This window comes from Miniopterus schreibersii, assembly GCF_964146895.1.
Source record: "Miniopterus schreibersii genome assembly, chromosome: 21".
Taxonomy (NCBI): Eukaryota; Metazoa; Chordata; class Mammalia; order Chiroptera; family Miniopteridae; genus Miniopterus; species Miniopterus schreibersii.
Genome location: NC_138123.1, coordinates 8,704,200 through 8,723,037, shown reverse-complemented (window position 1 = coordinate 8,723,037; position 18,838 = coordinate 8,704,200). Strand labels below are relative to the sequence as shown.

At 43.8% G+C, this 18,838-nt stretch overlaps 1 protein-coding gene across 1 annotated transcript in view; it reads right to left on the bottom strand.

Moving 5' to 3' along the window:
• SMYD3 (SET and MYND domain containing 3) overlaps positions 1-18,838 on the bottom strand; it is a 356,940-nt gene that overhangs the window by 67,594 nt on the left and 270,508 nt on the right. Inside the window, exon 8 of the mRNA XM_081124212.1 lies at positions 14,095-14,205. Coding sequence (XP_080980338.1) covers positions 14,095-14,205 — 111 coding nt within the window. The remainder of the gene's footprint in view (positions 1-14,094; positions 14,206-18,838) is intronic.

The window sequence follows — 18,838 nt, the reverse complement described above, 5'->3', positions numbered from 1 at the left end:
GGGACTGAAGGCAGGAAGACCAGGTGGGTAGATGTTGCAACAGTCCAGAAAAAAATGACATGAACCCAAACAAGGCAACGGACTCAGGGACAAAGAGAGGAAGGGACCAATTTAAGAGGTTAAGAAGGGGATGACTTGGGGGTGAGTGGCCTGTGGAGGAGGGCACTTGAATAACTGCCAAGCATCTGACTTTAATGGCTCAGGGCATACAGAGTTTAACTCGGTGCTAGACAAATAATGGTATTTATTTACCTATTCATTCATGCAACACAAATTTGTTAAGTGCTGTAATAATTATTTAAGTACCGTGCTGGCCACTGAAGACACAGAAGAAAACAAGACTTTCTTAACAAGTAAGCAAATAGGCATGTACAAATAATAGGTAATGATGGCTGTGCTATAATGGAGAGAAAGGGGAACAGAAAATGACAAGGAGAGAGGCACCTGATTTTCACAGGGTAGTCAAGGACATCCCTCTGGGGAAGGGAGGCTGAAGCTGAGGGCTGAAAAACAATAAAGAGCTAGGTAAGCACAAAGCTCCAGGAAGGTTGGTTCAGGCAGAGGAAGCCAAGAGCAGAAGTCTCAAGGCAGGAAAGATCTTGGCATGTTCCAGCCAAGAGACTGAATGGAGATTGGAAAGGTGAACAGGAGCCAGGCCACGCAGAAGCCAGGCCACACAGGCGCTGTTGGCCTTGTTAGTGAACCTGGATCTCCCCTTCCAAGTGAGCGGGAAGTTGCTGAGAGGTCCCTTCTGAAAATATCCTTCCAGCTTCTGTGTGAAAACTAAATTCCAAAGCAGCAGGGTAGGAATTGGCAGACCACATAGAGGACTCTTGCAGCAATCCAGGCAAGAGAGGATAGCTGGAGAAATACTTACAGGATTGTTGTTTTACTGGGGGGAAGAAAGAAGTGGCCACAGTCTGGTGCCAGTCCTAGGGTTTTGACTTAATCTCATTCTGGCAAGCTGGTTGGAAAACACTGGTTTGGTTTATTAACCCAGCCCCTATTGGCCCAAGCAGCTGCTCTAAACCTTCCCCAGGTTTCCAACAACAAAAATCCCTGTATATCTCTGTATCCTCAACTCTCTTAGTCATTAGACTGTCCTCTCATCTAAAAGAGAACCCATCTGCACCTTAAGTTATTACAACAAGCCAAAAAGGAATTTACGATTTTGGATGATGGTGTCAGGGATGTGTCCTCATCTCTGAACTCACCGAGTTGTATACATTAAACAGGTACAGCCTTTTGTATGCCAATCATACCATACATAGAAGAGGTAGAAAGATGAAAAAGAGAATGCGAAGTTCGGAAAATTTTCAACGCAGTCTCTGAGTCAACAACTTAATGACTTAAATCAATAAATGCAATGGAGTCCCCTTGGGTTCCAACTCTTATTTAGTTACACATCTGGTTGGCAAGAGAACAAGGTAGTTAATTATTTTTCTATGACATGTATGTATTTTGTGAGACACTACACTGCACCAGTTAATAATGATCTATCTTCTGTTGACACAAAATGTTTAAATTAATAAAAATTAGCCAAAGAACACATATGCATAGCCCCTAGACACAGACAACGGTGTGTTGATGGCCAAAGGGAGGGGGAGCAGGGGTTGGATGGAGGTGGGTAAACAGGGTCAGAAATAAGGGACATCTGTAATTGTGTCCAAAGAAAAAAGTCTAAATGATACATCTCATAGTGAAGCAGGATAGTAGGAAGCTGGGAAAATTCCTTGGCAAGTAGAATGGGGAAACTTAGACAGATAGCTGATTCAAACCGGCCTCATCCCCCTTGCATGGCCACTCCCTTAAGCACTAAGCCCTCAGGACAATGAAGTTCTGATCAGCATCAAATAATCGTAGGAACAAAGCCTTGGGTCTGTTGACCACAAAGACAGAGTTTTGGTCAAACTAGAGATGACATCTAGCCTCAGCTATGTTTCAGTTCTAGGCCCAGAAACGCAACAAAACCAGACAAAGAGATGTCATGGCTGACATCAGGACTAGATGCAATGACCAATGACCCCTTGCCCTAGTACTGACCTATCAATAGAGACCATGACCCTGACCCTATAGACTTTTTGATTAAACAGCATATTAAAGAAAATACCTGGAAAGCTGATGAATATTCTATTGAGATCTTCCTCTGGAAACTCCCCTAAAATTCCTGCCTTTAGAAAAGATAAAAACCCTTAAGACAAAGAACCCAATGTGCACTCCCTAGAGTATGCCCACACCTTCAGGCATGTATCTTTGCTTTCTTTCTCCTAAATCTAAGGGTCCCCATAGGACTTGCAACCATGGGAGCAGTGGGCAGCAGCAGCTTTGTCCTAGGCTAACCCCCTGAACCTGTCTCCAAGGGCCCATCTTTTGCCTCTTGTTTCCTCAGTCCATGCAGCCCAGCTAGCTCACTTCTTCTGTTTCTGTGGACTTTCTATAAGGCCAAGGCAGCACTCTGAGCAATCCACTCAAATCTTCTCTGAGTGTATTTTCGCTCTGCATGCTAAATAAACTTCCTCTTGCACTAGCGTTCTTGGCTCTGAATTCTTTCTTTGCTGAACACAAGAACTGGGAGCCAACACTGCCTGTAACAATAGCAAAGCATACTTAATTGAAAGGCTAGGTGGCAGGAGCGGTAATTTTCCTGGGTGAAAATTGAGATGAGTTTACGGGAGCATGAAAAGCTCAATCAATAAAGGGACAAACTGTTTTCAAGAGTACATACTTCACGGAAAGGGTGGGTTGAGCTTCTCTAATTGCTAATATAGCAGCACTGTTATTACTAGGGAAAGAGACGTATTCTGTAATTGCCCGTAATTGATAATATTAGTGATTTTACATTTAAACCTGTCTGTTCAATCTTTACGGTCTGAAACAATAAATGCAAAGAGGGTCTAAACAATCCCTTGAAGCTCTGCTGTTAATATTTAAAACATGTCTGCTCTTCACTTGGTAACTAGATACTAAACCAAGAGCATTATGAAAAGTTTATTTTTTCCAAACTACACAATGGCATTCGATTACCTCTGAAAAATCCAGGTAACATGTAAGTGGGCTCTCGGCACTAAGGTTGAGGGGCACACTAAACAGACTTGAGAGAAGTGTCTTGTTCAAGCCCTGAAACCACCCAAAGAAAAGTCTGAAACTCAGGACACCCTGTAATAACTTGGCTATTCACTTATTTTGGTGTGAGGAACTAGTCTTCCACCTTTCTTTTATTTTTAAACTCTCCCTTCTGACTTCCCTTGCCACTCTGTTAAAAAAACAATACAAAAAAAACAAAACAAAAAATATTGGGACTGACTTCAAGTAGCAAACTTTATTTCCTGGACAATAGTGTGTTTCTTTTTGGAGTGCTCATGCTAAAGGACCTGGGGAGAAGTATTACTTCTTGAACGTTGCCTAATTGTTTAGAAATAATTAACATTCAACATCCCTGTGCTTCACTGTCCTAAAGCAGTCTTTATCTATGGACACCAAAAGAATAGCACCACATGTAGATGGGCCCAATACTGCAAGAATTTAAGCACAAACCTAGCAGGTTTACCCCTTTTCTCCTTTTTGCCTATTTCTGGCTTGCTTTTCATAGGGCTTCAGTTATCAGGGTCTCCTTTTAGGCCTTTGCATACACAGCAGGTATTCAGCAAATGTCTGTCACAGGAATCAACAGAAAAAGATAAAAATGGCAGTTTGGTCCCTGGTCAGGGCACATACAAGAATCAACCAATGATGCGTCAGTAAGTGGAACAAATTGGTGTTTCTCTCTCTCTCCCTTCCTCTCTCTAAAGAGTACAATATAAAAGCTCAGGAAGAACATTGCTCTGGGTCTTTGTTGAGCTGAAAAACAATGATATGAAATTAAGGAGTTTAGTAGTCATGATTTTTACAATTATTTTAATTGACCTCATTCAAACAGGGAGCAGCTGTAAAAAGTAGATCTGCAGTGAGATAATGTCCAACTTGGGTAATTTTCCTCACCTTCCAAGGCTGTTTGTTATCCCCACTGAGGAACTCTCCATATTTAATGCTGCTTCATTGTTTAGAAATAATTAACATGTTTTTATTTCAGTTGTAGAAAACGTAATTTATTAACTGGCTGCCTCTTTATGTTTTAAGATGCACAATAAATAACGAAATTAGCATAAGAAGGCATTAAAAAAATGCCAACATTGACTGAATTCTGAAACTAGCAGAATGATTCTAAGTTAAGGCTAAGTAAATTTATTGCATAGGGGGGTTTAATGACAAATGCAGAGACAACTGTTTTTATGGGTCTTTAGCTGCTGCTTTCAAATTTTAATTTTTCAGACAAGAAAGCATTATCAATGCTTTAATAATTCCAGGATCCAATTTACATGTCAAAACAAGACCCTGAGAAAGCCCACCTGGCTCTTTACTTTATAGAGTTCTCAGGGTCTAAAAATGACTGGGCAATAAGGGCTGGAAGAGATGAGATCTGCTGATGTGTGCGAATGAAGCAACATCATATCCTAATTACCGAGGAGTACAGTTAGGTCAGAGAATATCCACGCTCTCTCCTCAGCAGTTAATACTCAGCACAAACAGTAAACAGTCTAATCTTTATCTAAAGCGCCCAGAAGCCAGCGGTAAGCAGACGAGTATTTGAAACAAACCATTTCTCACATCGCCAGGTACTGAATGCACCCGATAGCATCTCTTAGTGGGGGCTGGACAAAGGCCACCATCACAGACGCAGAAGCAGCTCCCACTAAGCCCTTCAGGGAGAAATGGTGTGAGAGCCATGCTAATTTCATGGCTTGTTTTAGATGATTCTCCTTCCTTGTGGAACAATAGTTTCTGACTTTTGTTTCTACACATGCCATCTTATTTTTCTGGCTGTTGTTGGTCAAAAGCCAACCCTCGCTTTCTTCAGCAGCTTCCCATCCAGACATTGTCCGGCGGATCTCACTCCTCGCCCCGATCACTAGCCTCACCAGCCTCTATCAGCCAGGATAACCAGCCTCTATGCTCCAGGAATACGGAACGATACGCAGTTCCCTGATACACCATACTCTCCGCACCTCTGGAATATTCCACAGGGTGTGTCCCTGGTCTAAAGTGCTCCCTCTGAACCTAGCTCACTGAAAACTCCTTTCATACAGCCTTTACATCTCAGGTCAATTGCCTCCTCCTCTGTGAAGTCGTCTCTGACTGCCTAGGGAGGTATTTTTCCTCTGCTCCCACTGCACTTCAAATAGGCTTCCATGAACATAACTGTCACAGTGAACTGAACTGTGCATCTGTTGTCTGTCTCCAAGCTCAATGTGGTACCATCTTCTCACTCCTGACTTCTGGGACATCCTTCCTATTGTCACTGCAGGGCCAGCTACAGATAAGGCAGAGCTCTCTGCTGCCCACTCCCACTGCACAGTGAGCAGGTCTCCACCCAGCTTGGAGCCCTGAAGCTGCTGTGACCACTAAGGAGGCCTGTTTTCAGGCTTAGGGCTCAGGAAGTGTGGGTGGCACTCCTTGCCCTGTAATGAATAGGAAGGAATGGTAAGGGAACCCTTGTCTGGTGTCTGTCCCCTGGTGTTTTATTATTTCTGTTACATCGTGAGAGAAAGATTCCAAGTGTGGCCTTGCTCACAGAGTGTGGACAATTCCTATGCAGCAAACCCTACAAGAGGCATCATCTCATTTGGGAGAGAACGTGAGGTAAGTGGGGCCAGGATGACATCTACTCTGTCCAGGGACCTGGGGGGAAGGAGAGAAAGAAATGACTGGCATGTTCCTCTGTGCAGTGCCAGGCACACTGTCATTGCGATCTTATTATCAGCCTGAAAGCCCCCTCCCTAGCACAGCCCACACACATACCCCCACACCCCTACATACAGCTCCCCCACATACACCCCGTGTGAGCAAGGTCAGGAACTGCAGGAGTGAACAGCAGCATGAATAGTGACAACGGGCAGTCATAATCCCCAGAAGTCTGGACAGAGGTCAGCTCACTTCTCAGGAGGGAAAGCCCAGGCTAGGGACGGGCTACGCCAAGGAGAAAACAAGGCTGAAAAGCACCAACCACCCCAATACGATGACCATGGAAAGCACACAGAAGGTGCTAGAACAAAAAAGGGGAGGGAGGCAGATATTACCAAAAGGTGGAGCAGGAAGACTTAAAAAGTTATCAAGATGATCATGCAAGCAATTCAGTGACCCTGGTCAGCAAATGATGGGAACTGAGGATGCTATAATTCCTGGAATGTCCCATATAGGCCATTTCCTCAACTCATTCAGTAGCAATAATGGCTACCATTACTGAGTGTCTACCATGTCCCAAGCTATACTCACATTATCTAATTGAACCTCAACGCAGCTTTGCCAGGTATAGATTATTTTCATTTTACAAAAGAGAAAACTCAGACTAAGGAGGGAAGCCTGCCAAAGTGAAATGGTCAGTAAGCAGCAGAATCCAGGACGGACCCTGAGCAAGTGCTCTTCCTCCTCTGCCAGCTGCCCTGTTCCCCACCACTTAGGTTTGATCTCTCTGGCTACCGTCACCCGCATTATAAGCTGATGCTCCAGGACTAGAGCCCAGCTTCTATACAGAATTCTCCACTCTTTCTATAATATCCTCCTGCCTTAAGATACTGATTCAGCAAATGGTGCTACAGTAATGGGCCATTCACATGCAAAAAATTAACCTTGTACTACTGTATATAAGAAACTCAAAATGGATCAAAGATCTAAATGTAAAACTTGAAACTATAAAACTTCTGATAGAAAACATAGAAGAAAAATCTTTATTCTCTTGGATTTGGCAAAGATTTCTTAGACTTGGCATCAAGACTGATCCAAAAAAGAAAAATATTAAAAATTGTATTACATCAGAGTTTAAAACTTCTGTTCTTAAAATTCCATCAAGAGAATGAAAAGCCAAGCCACAAATTGAGAAAAAATATGAGACACATATCTGATAAGACTTGTATGTATACAGAATAAAGAACTCTCAAAACTCAATATGAAAAAACGACCTAATTTTTAAAATAGGCGAGAGATTTGAATGTATCACCAAGTAAGACATACAGATGGCAAATTAAGCACATGAAAAAAATACATCAATAGTCATTAGGAAATGCAAATTAAAACCACAATGTGATATCACTACACATCTATTGGAATGATAACAAATTAAAACAAAAGCAAAATTGACAAAATCAAGGGCGTGGAGTAATTGGAACTCTCATTCATTGCTATTAGGAATTCAAAATGGTACAGTCACCTTGGAAAACAGTGCCAATTTCTCATAAAGTTCAACATATATTTACCACACAACCCAGCAATCCTCCTACTCCTAGGTGCTTACCCAAGTGAAATGGAAATTTATATTCACACAAAAACCTGTCTGTAGATGCTTACAGTGGCTTTATTGATAACCACCCCAAACTGGAAAAGAACATAAATATCCTTCACTTGGTGAAGGGATAAACAAATGGGATAGCCACATAAAAGAATCCTGCTTGGCAACAAAAAGGAACCAAACACCGAGATAATATATTTATAAATGCGTGGAAAAAGAACATGGCTGAATACCAAATACGTTGTGCCGAGCAAAGGAAGACAGAGCCAAATGGAGTTTGGAGCAATTTACATGACATTCTGGAAAAGGTAAAACTATAGTGACAGGAAGCAGATCAGGGGTCACAGGGGCTGGAAGTGGGGTAGGGCTTGACTACAAGGCGGTAGGAGGGAATTTGGGGGGTGATGGACTGTTCTATATCTGGGTAGTGGTGGTGGCTGCAGACTGCATGCATTTGTCAAAGCTCAAAGAACTGTACCCTAAGAAGAGTAAATTTTACTGAATGCGAATTGTATTTCAACATTGATATAGTAAGATGGGGAAAATATATCTATTATTTGTAAAATTACAGTCAGCATAATGCAGTAGTTAAGAATATAGACTGTGAAGCAGAAAACCCGTTACCTTATCTGTAAAATGGGAATAAGAGCAGCCCGCACCCTCATAAGGTCATGGAGATGAAATGAGATGAAGTGTGTAAGTCAGCAGAGTTCACTGTAAGGGCCCCCAAAGCGTTAGCAGGTGCTCTAACTTCTAATATTCCCTGAGGAAGATCACCTCTGTCAGCTACCCTTGTAGCACACTGTGTGCCATGTGCTGAGCTGGGTCCTGTGCCTGGCACATGAGAAAACATACTTCTGCGTCCAGCAGCTGCCATCACTAAATCTGTCCCGAGCCAGAGCTTCTTGTAGACCAAGAGCCAGAAGAAAAGTTTTTGTGCAAGAACAGAAAAGATTGTGAGATGGAATTCATGTCACCATGCAATCTGGAAAGACCCTCTTCTTACCCCTGGGGTGGACTTTTGGACAAATCCGAGCCACGTGAAGAGGAGTGGGGAGCAGAGCTGCCTGTTCTCGGGGAGAAGGCAACACGGAGGCCTACGCCCTGTGATGTGGTGAATGGCAGATTCCAGGGCAAGCACAATGGCTTCACTGTTCATTTCCCAGCCAAGGTTGTGGCCCATGGTCCCACACCCAGAACCTCTCCTGGTGCTTCACTGTAACACTGCAGACGGGGTTATGTGGTTCTGAAGTCAATACATTCCTTTCCTCTCTCTAACATCAATGACAGCCAGCACTGCACTCTCCCCAGGGAAACCCATTCTTCTGGTGGTTCGGAGAAGCGAGACATAGGTAACATGCAGTGACATTCTGCTTTGACTGCTTAAAACTCATCACACGTGCACACACACGCGTAAGCGCGCGCGCGCACACACACACACACAGTTCTTCAATCCCCTGCCAATCTTCCTAATCTTCCTGAAGATAAGGTAATTCGGTTATGATGAAAACTCTAGAAACAGGAAACACACTCTGCTTACATTGTTAGAACTTGATATATAAAACAGCTCAGAGCCGGCTGGGCCCATCATCCCATCATCCCATCAGGAGGCGTTTCTGCTTACAATTAATTTAACAAAACAGAGGAAGGAGGCAGAAAAAAATCTTGGTTTGCTAATGACCTTTAAGTAATTGCTCATATTTCAAGTAGACTTGAGTTACCATAAAAACTTTTCCTTGGGCAGAGAACCCTCGTTCCTTTGCAGCTTTAACTCGATGTTCTTTCATTCCTTCTTCAGACAATCACTGCTTCTTCCTCTGGCTCAATCCTGCCTCCTGTCCCTGAGTTCACAGCTCAACAGTAATAGCTTGACTGAGGTGCACCACGTGTGGGAGCTGAGGCAGTTCTAACACTGCCAGCCTAGCCCATCCTTTCTCTGTGAGATGCTGCGCTCCTTCAGGGCCCCACAGCTCACCGGTATGTGGAGGGCCTCAGAAGGCATCAAAGAAAAGGAATTTCAAGTTACAAAAGAGGATATTGGAAAAGAAACTGAAATAATTACCAAGGACAATAATTAACACTGCTTTGTTTCAAGAGAAGAAAATAGGAGGCAGTGGACTTAAAATTGTAGCATCAGGGAATGAGAAGTTTATGAGGGTTTCCTCCCTACAGAGCCACTTAGTAAACTGTTTTCAGAGAGACTCAACTCAACTCTCTCTCCATAGCAGGCCCTGTGGTAAAGATACAGATCCCCACGCCACACACAGGCTGATCCCAAGATCAGGTGCACACGTGCCTGGAAGCGCACCAGATACTTAGATCACTGCTTATCCTCACACGTTCCTCACCTCCAAAGACTTGAATTCTTACCTATGCACTTGGCAAGCAAAGTACAGACTTCCACTCAAGATGCTGTCAGTTCAGACTTTGAAGTGCTCCCCTCTACTCCAAACCCGGAGCAGTAATAAGTAAAATGTAAAAAGGGAAACCAAAAATAGCTTTACTAGGTCAAAAAACACGATAAACATCTCCATGGACCAAAAACAGAACAGAAACACAAAGCAGTAAGCTGAGCGGAAGCTGGGCCCTCCGTTCTGGAAGCAGGAGTAGCAGGAACCGGTTCAGTTTCAACAGTTAAAAGGGGGAAAAATACTTCACACGAGGAAGGTGAGTGGAATCAGCTCCAAAGCTTAAAGCCAAGGGATGAGGTGAGGCTCCCTTGTTTATAAAAAAGAGGCTAAAAATATAGGGCTCATGACCTGTTCCCCTGAGCTAAATAGTTATAGGGAGCTGGGGGCCTGGAGAGGCTGGAAGACAGAGCCAGAGCCAAGATGCTCACCACCTAAGTAACAGGATCTGTAACAGTCTCACTGTGATGCAACAGTTCCAAATGCCACCGAGTCCTGGTTCTGAGCTGGGCCCTGGGGGTCTGGGAGGGGTAAGTGCGCATCCCCAGCTAGAGGGGATGCGCACATGGAGAGAGAAAGGAACAAAATCAAAATGAGCCTGCTGTTCCGAACTCTACACCAGTGAAACGAAGTGCTAAGGAAGATAACCAGCACCAGCCAACAATCAGAAAATAAACTGTGGCACTGACTGACCAAGGCCTAAAACAAGCATGCTTAGAATGCTCAAAAGATACACAAACGACAGAGAGGCCTGTATGAGAAGTGAACGAGAGGTTATGAAACAGAGGCAGTTAAAATAAAACATAAGCCAGGAGATGTGGGGGGAAAGACAATTTGAAATCCTGGAAATAAAAAAATAGTCATTAAGCAAACTCAATAAAACCTGCCCTAGGACATGAGTTAAGGGAGCTTTAGTTTTTGGGAAACACAAAATAAATGCCAGAAGCCCAAATGGTTATCTCTGGGGAGCAGGACTTGGGCAGAAGCAGAAGGAAAGCATGCCAATTAGTTTTCAATAGGATTCTAGTACTTTGACTTTCAAACTGTATACATGTATCACTTTAATAAAAATTAAAATAAAAAATTTAAAAGACTGCGAGAAATAACACCAATGACAGATTACCTATGCAGTCCTTGCCTTCTTCTAAATAGTCTAAATTGTATTCTTGGAATGAAGCAAACCATCAGAGAGATAAGAACTTAGATCACATATTCTTTCACCCTTTTTATTACTTCTTTCATTAAGTCATAATTTGAAATTATGCCAAGCAGCTACATTGAGGAATATTATAGAAATCAGCTATTAAGTTGTTGTGGAGTTCCGATAAGAATGTTGGCCATTCAACCTGAGGGGGACCCCTGTGAGGGACTCAGGCCTCAGTGCTAGGAACAACTGTGCTCCGGATGAGGGCCATGTATATATATTTTGAAATTAGTCTTTTACCTTTGGCTGCTGGGAAATTTAGAGTAAATTTGCAATTGATTTCTTGAATATAAAATCATCTGGCACACATTCTGGGTACGAACCTGCTTTCATCTTACTTCTTGTCACTCTTATTTCACACGCCATTATAAAATCTATTGCTGTTTCACTACGTATATGTGTGACTGTGTGTGCATGTGTGTCTGTAAGCCACCTCAGAGTCTTCTGGGCGGGGAAAAGGATAAAGTTGGATAAAATACGTTATACAAAAACAAGTTGAAAAGAAGAGAAGAGTGGAGAGGAGAAAAGGAAAAAAAGAAGAGGCCCTGGCCAGTTTGGCTCAGTGGGTAAGTGTTGGCCCGAGGAATGAAAGGTCCTGGGTTCGATTCCGGCCAAGGGCACGTACCTCGGTTGCAGGCTCCTGCCCCGGGGCCTCATGCGGGAGGCAACCAATCGATATGTCTCTCTCACATCGATGTCTCTCTCCCTGTGTCCGCCCCCCCCCCCCGCCCCGCTCTCTGAAAAGCAATGGAAAAAGTACCCTTGGATGAGGAAAACAAATAAATAAGTAAGAACTGAAAAAAAAAGACAGGAGACCGGGAAGGAACTGAAGGCCAGGGACCAATTAGGGGCCATTTCAATCTAGGCGGGAGGCAAAGGAAGGCTCAAATGTAACAGGCTTTAGGAACAAAAAAGTGTCACAGAAGTAAATATGGCACCCCCCCCCCCCCCCAACAAAACATGAACCCAGGAAGCACATACTGCCCACAACTTATGGAAACAATCAATTCCATTCAGTCTGTTCTGCCTCTACTGCCTTGGAGTATGACCTGGGCAAGCCACAGGAGAAGCCAAATCATTCCAAAACCTCCTTTAGAAGGTAAATTTTCCTTCTTCCAAAAATTAAGCTGCTGCTCATTACAGATGACAACTAACTGCACACATGTAAATCACACCCACTGTTAAAGCCCTCTTGCCTTCCTGAAACACTATACCATGGCAGTCCAGTCACATGCAGGGGCAGGCACCTAATAAATATTGTGTGATGTAGAAACCTGTTAAGATGAATTTTCTAGGTTCCAAGAAAAGCAGAAAAATAAACCCAAAAACTTGAAATCCAGGAACTGAAATAAATTTGTTTTTTAACTAATTTTGAATTTATGATCTTTTGGGAATGCACTAAGCTGAATTTACTTCTGCTATTTTTTCAAAGCAAATCAACAGCATAGAGATTTCAGAAGGGATATTTATCTCAATAAACAGAATAAAATTATCCTATAAATAGAAACTTAAAATATAACTGATGAACGAATTGAAATCAAGTTTACATTCTCATCTAAATACATACCCCACTCACTTTAACCAGGAAACAATTCAGAGAAACATGAGCTCACAGAGCTGGAAGGGATCTTAGGACCATCCAGCCTAATTCTCTTGTATTATACACAGCATTGGTCTTTCTCTGCCTGACTCACTTCACTCAGCATAATGCCCTCAAGGTCCATCCGTGTTATGGCAAATGGCAAGATTTCCTTGGTTCATGGCTGAATATTATACACACACATACATATATGTAGTATAGAGAGAGACCACAGGGCTGTAAACAAGCCCCCCCCCCCACTAGTTCTCTTTCTGAAGCATCCTAATACAGTACTAAACCACCTGTTAGCTCTAGGAAGGAAGAAAGTAGTGTCAGTGGGTATGACAGACACTGCCAACTGGCTAACCGAATGCCACTCTCAACTCCCTTCTCCCTCACCTTCCTCCAGCACGAAGGCTGAAAAGTGAAAATCCAGTGTCCTCCCCTCTTTCAGAGCTAAAAGTCATCACATAAACAGTTCTGAACAGTAAGATGTAGGTGGAGATCCTAGGAGGGCTTCCCTTTGTTCTGTTTTTTATTACCTCTTCTTTTCCATGTCTAGAGCTTGGACACACTGAGTAGGGGGTGGGGCCAGCAGTTATCCTGGGACTCATGAGGACAAAAGGCACAGGCTAGGGATGGCTGAGAAGCAAGACAGAAGGATTCTGGGTCTGTAATGAGATCTCTGAGAAGTAGTTCCTGTCTTGGGTTGTAGATTCTCCAGGATTCTTGAAACAAAAGCAAATATACTACACCTACTAAAGTCAGTTATCTGTTATTTGTAGCCAAGCCCTTTCCAAATATACAATTTCAGCCAGATTTCAACTATAACAATAAACCAAAAGTGAACATGACCCCAATTTTAATAAAATACAAGCACCTATTTGAGAAATTTTTGAGGGTCTGCCATAGAGATGTCACATAAGAGGCACTAAATCCAAAATCCGTCCCATTCCCAACCAAGGATGTGGGTAGGAAGCTAGCTTGCTGCCGGACATTCCAGGTTAGTCTGGGGAGAAATCCAGGGCATCCCCTATGATTCCTGTTATGCTTTTGAGAGGCAAAAGCCTAATGCTCAAGTAGATGGAATCATGGGAAACTATTAGTAGATCCAACTTTTCCCATTTAATTCACTTATTTCTAAAAGTCCTTTTTAACAGAAAACTGATCATGTTCACTGATCCCTACACATCATTAGAATGAGCTCATGGGCCTTTCTCATGCAGTGAAACCAATAACCTCTCTCCATCAAAGCTGGCACCAGAGGTCACAGGAAGTTATTATATAGAAGAAGGGACACTAGGTTTAGTCAAAAGGTCTGGGTTTGAGACCTGTTTAATTCCTATGTTCCCTCTAGACTCTCAGGTCCATGGATCCTTACCTGAGATTAAACCTCATTGCTTGGTTGGTGATAAAAGTTCCAGTAAGTAAATATATGCAGCACTGTGATTATTTTATTTACTTCTGTTTCCTACTATGTACTGACGGTCATTTATTTTTGGATTAATGGAACAGAAGCAGAATTCTCTGAAACATAATTGGATATCACCTGGGAGGGCCTTCAAGCTGATTCCACACAACGTACCTTGTCTTGGGTTTGGCATCGGACACAATCACATTCAAAACAGTACTGGTCCCTCAGCTGCTTCCGGCGCTCCTCACTGGTCATCAGCATGTCCAGGTAGCAGATGGTGAGCTGTGGAAGCCAGAGAGAAAAGAGGCCACGTGGCTATTGTGCTCATTTTCTTTAACAAATGATTATTATTACTATTGCTAATTATTCCAGTAAACCTATTTTTATTACACACCGAAAAGTTTAAGAGGAGACACTACTCATAGTGTCTCCATCCAAATAATCACGTGTAAAATTTTTCTTGCGATACCTTCCAATCCTTGTTTTGTGGTGAGCACATATATTTATTTTAAAGCACTGGACTCATTAACTCTACACACTTTTATACCTTACCTTTTATTTACTGGACAGTAAAGTACCAAGAGCTGTTACATGTTCAGTATTACTAAGTTTGGTTAATAAATTATGTAATCACTGGTAATCAGAGAAGCCAAAACAATCCTGGCAATCAAACGGGTGGCAGATGAGATGGCCAGATTGCTTTTAAATCCCAGTCAGTTCTCTACCTGCCTCGTGGAACTCAGGGGCAACCAGACTTTGTACCTTTGCAATTAAGAGACTGTTTTCTTCCTTGTGGCTAGATTCAAAAGCAAAGTGGAATAAAACATCAGGAGGATTTGATATCAGGATGCAATCACGGATGGATGCTCTTAAACTGACTTCCTTGGACCCTTTCAAATATAGTAACTATGCCCTGTCCTGGAAGGTGAAAGGTCACAGGTGAGAAGGCGCATTTCAGGTTCCTCTCTAGCCCGAAGAGTTCACTTCAAGATACAGGTCTTCAGGTAACATCATGGTGTTTACACATTTCTCACTTGACTAGATCTCCTAGGTGCTGAAAGTCTAATTCAAAATATACAAAATTGAACTCCCGATTCCTCCACCCACGGCATCTCAGTTGGCGCCTTCCCAACCTCAGCTGACAGTAATTCGCCTTTGGTGTTAACCAACCTGAAATCCTGGCATCGCCCCTGATTTCTCTTTCCCTCACACCCCCATCCAACCCACCAGGAAATTCTGTGGGCTCAACTTAGGAACATATCCAGAACCAACCACTTTCTGCCTTTTCCAATGCTGCCATCCTGGTCTGAGCCACCATCATCTGCTGCCTGTAAAACTCAAGTCTCACAGCTGGTCCCGCTGGTCCCCCTGCTTCCCCCTGGCCCCTGCACTCCCTCCTCTCCCCTGCTTCCCCTTGGCCCCCTGCACTCCCTCCTCTCCCCCTGCTTCACCCTGGCCCCCTGCACTCCCTCCTCTCCCCCTGCTTTCCCCTGGACCCCTGCACTCCCTCTTCTCCCCCTCCTTCCCTCTGGTCCCCTGCACTCCATCCTCTGAAGATGCCCTGAAAACAGAAGTCAGGGCAGATCTTCCCTCTGCTCCAACCCTCCAACATTCCCCCTTTGCTTAGAGTAAAGGTCAAGTGCTCAGGGAATCCCCACAACTCAAAGTGTGCCTCCTGGCCAACTCCTGGTCCATGCTGTCACTAGTCTACCATGCAATAAGAAAAGAAAAGCAAAGTTAACATTTACAACCTTTATGGCAATTTGGTAAGAGGAATTTTCTGTGCCTCTCATAATAAAACCCTGGGCTTTTACTTTCTACGTTGTTTTTCCAATTTTGTTTTCTGAGTAATCCATTTTCATGAAATTCCACAAAAATATTAGTCTGCAATGAATTAGGGGAAAACTGCCCTTCGTAACAGGTAGTGAGGGGAGCAGGGCCTCACAGTCCCACTGCAGCCACTGGCTCCTCCTGCCTTCACACTTGCCCCCTCAGGGCCTGTGCACTAGCTGGTCCTCTGCTGTCCCCCACATCTCCAGTGGCCTCCCTCATCTCTTTTGAGTTTCAATCAAATCTCATTCTCACTGAGGTCCAAACCAACCACCCTATTTAGAGCCACCATCTACTCCCCCCCACCCCAGTACTCCTAACTAACTCCCTCACACCTCTCTGGTTTTTCTTCTTCTGGGCCATACTGTATCCATTCCTCCGATTTGCTTTTACATGCAGAGCATAATTATGGGGGTGTACTGGCGGGGGAGAAGGGGATACTGCAGGAGGGGAAGGAGGTGGGATTAGCCACTGGGGCAGATGACAGAAGCTCCCTGGAGCAAAGCACTCCATGTGGTCTTTCTCAGGCTTAACGGAAGGTATCTCAGGGCCATGCAGCATGATCGGGCTTGTCTGACAGTGTGGCAGGGCGGAGAAGGCCATCCTCTTTGACAGAAAACACAGTGAGGCTTCGGGGGCCTCACTATCGCAGGCAGAGGGCAAGGGGGCTTGGTGGCCAGCCAGAGCTGTCAAATCCCCCACGGCCCTCACCAGGATGACAGGAGCCACAGCCTCACCTGGCTGGCTGGCTTTCTATGGCTCCTCATGTGTCAGACAACTATAACATGCTGCTCCACACACAGAAGCAGGAGTACCTCCCGCTTAAGAAATGTAGACAGTGGCATTGCAGAACCTCTGCTGTGTGCTGGGCACTCACCCAGACAGGCAGCACGAGACAGTGCAAACCAGCAGCGGTATCGATCCACCTGGGATTTGCACCCACCTCTCTGATTCAAGCCCAATACACTTCTTACAAGAGTACAGCTGCTTCTCATGCCTCTGGGGGCTGTGGGAGACTAGCTTCTTCAGGAGCCATACCAGCACCTTCAAACCTAGAATACTCAAGCCTGTGCTAAGCACTGCTCTGTGGCGACTGGGTTCCTTCAGCTGACACCACAGCCGCTTGCTAATTTCCTAAATCTTTCTTTTGCTTCGCAATCTGAAGCCAGGGCTAACTCTGAGGTGCAAAGGGGTAACAGGCAAGCTCCTCTTGTTTAGGGCGAGAACGAAATCCCAAATTCCAAATAACCAATTTCTAAACATACTTTTAAAAACAGCCTGCTAGTAGGTTTGGGGCAGCGTACACATCCATCTTCTTTCACCAGGCTCTCAGGTCCTCCATCTCCTTAAATGAAGTGAGAAGGCAGAATGAGCTGATCTGTGTTCCCTCTTGGCTTAACTCTGTAACCATAATTCTCAATCCAGCCCAATGGCCCTTAGTCATCAGCCCCAGTTATCACATCAGATCAATTGGCAGTACTTATTGGGTCATTACAATGTGCCCAGTGTGAAGCCAACCAATCTGGGACATACCACACTAGAGAAATATGCTTGACTCACCCAAGACTTTCCTACAAGGGCCAAAGCTCATGTGTGATCATGCCAGGCAGTGGAACGGCAACAGGAGACTAGTTATTTCATTTAAGCCCAATAAACAGACTCTCAGAGCCTCCCTCGCCATCCTGGAACCATTACCAGGACTATGAATGGCTTTCTAACTGGCCTCCCTGCTGCCTTCAGTCTCACTTTCATCTACTAAACTGCTCTGAGACGGATCTTCCTAACGCTCACACCTGATCGTGTCATTCCTCCACAGCAGATTTCTGATGGTTCCTCCCTGCCTACAGAACAACGGCACACATGGGCTTCCCAGCTCATGTTCTGCCTTTCTGGCCTCAACACTTCTCCGTACACCCTATAACCTGTCACAATTAGGTTGCTTAACCACGTGTACAATGCCCGTGTGCACCACGCATCCCTGTGTCAGGCAGCCAAGCCCTTTCCCCCACTCGGCCCACTCAGAACTCTCCCATCCTTCAAGTTGGGCTCAAAGATGCCTCTTTCAATGATGACTGCCCCATTCCCCAGGCTGTTCCTCTTTCGTGGCACTGAAGTTCGCAAAATATACTGTATCGGGGCTGAAGGTCTCAATGGCAAAAAACGTCTTTATACATATGTGGGGGGAAATACGCATAGCCAGATTACTAACTGGTTAAATCATTTTATCAGCCAAAGATGAAAACTTTTACTAAAGACTCAGTGACTCACCAGTTTTAATGGAGAATCTGCTCACTAAATGTAGGGCTCATTTAACGGGAACACACATATAAAACTTTGCCATTGATCAGTAGATGCTCTAATGGAACAGAACCAAGTCACATTAAAATATTAATGCCACTGAAAACTGCTTCGCCACTTTAGTGCAACAGTAGAGTAGTATCGTGAAAGTATTTGCTGGATAGTGAATGCGCTGCTTACTTGAAAATTTCAAGGCAAAATGAACCCCTTTTTCATAAAGCCCATCTTTTCATCATGTACGACTGCGTGGATAATCCGACCAAATTAAAGAGAGACTTTGTTTTCATTATGGAATTATGCTGTCACAATTACAAATTTTTATGCTAATACTGGCTCTGAACTGAAAAAAGACTGAAAAATCTCAGTTTTTTTAGAAGTCAAAGCTGAGTGTTATTCTTATCTCTCCTCTTTATTATGCCCTCGTCACAGCCATTCAGTGATTCCATGATCAAATCCTGCTCATTTAAGCTTCTATATATGACATTCTTCAGACCCATCACAGGCCACACCTGAGTCCCGATGCTGGGCAGAACTATTTTGTGTTGAGCAAGAGGAAGGGTTTGCTTGTTGCTCCAGAGATGGAAGGAGAAGGGCGTGAAAAATTAAGATAAACACCAAAAGACAAGGTGTGTCTGCATCTAAATAAAAACCAATCAAGGAGGGTGCTTGGTATCCAGTCTAGAAAATAAGATATAAGAATATTTCTTTGCTGTTTCTGAAAAGTCTAACCATTTCTAACCTTGATAAGCAAACAGAATTTTAAAAATAATTTATTAAAACAACACTA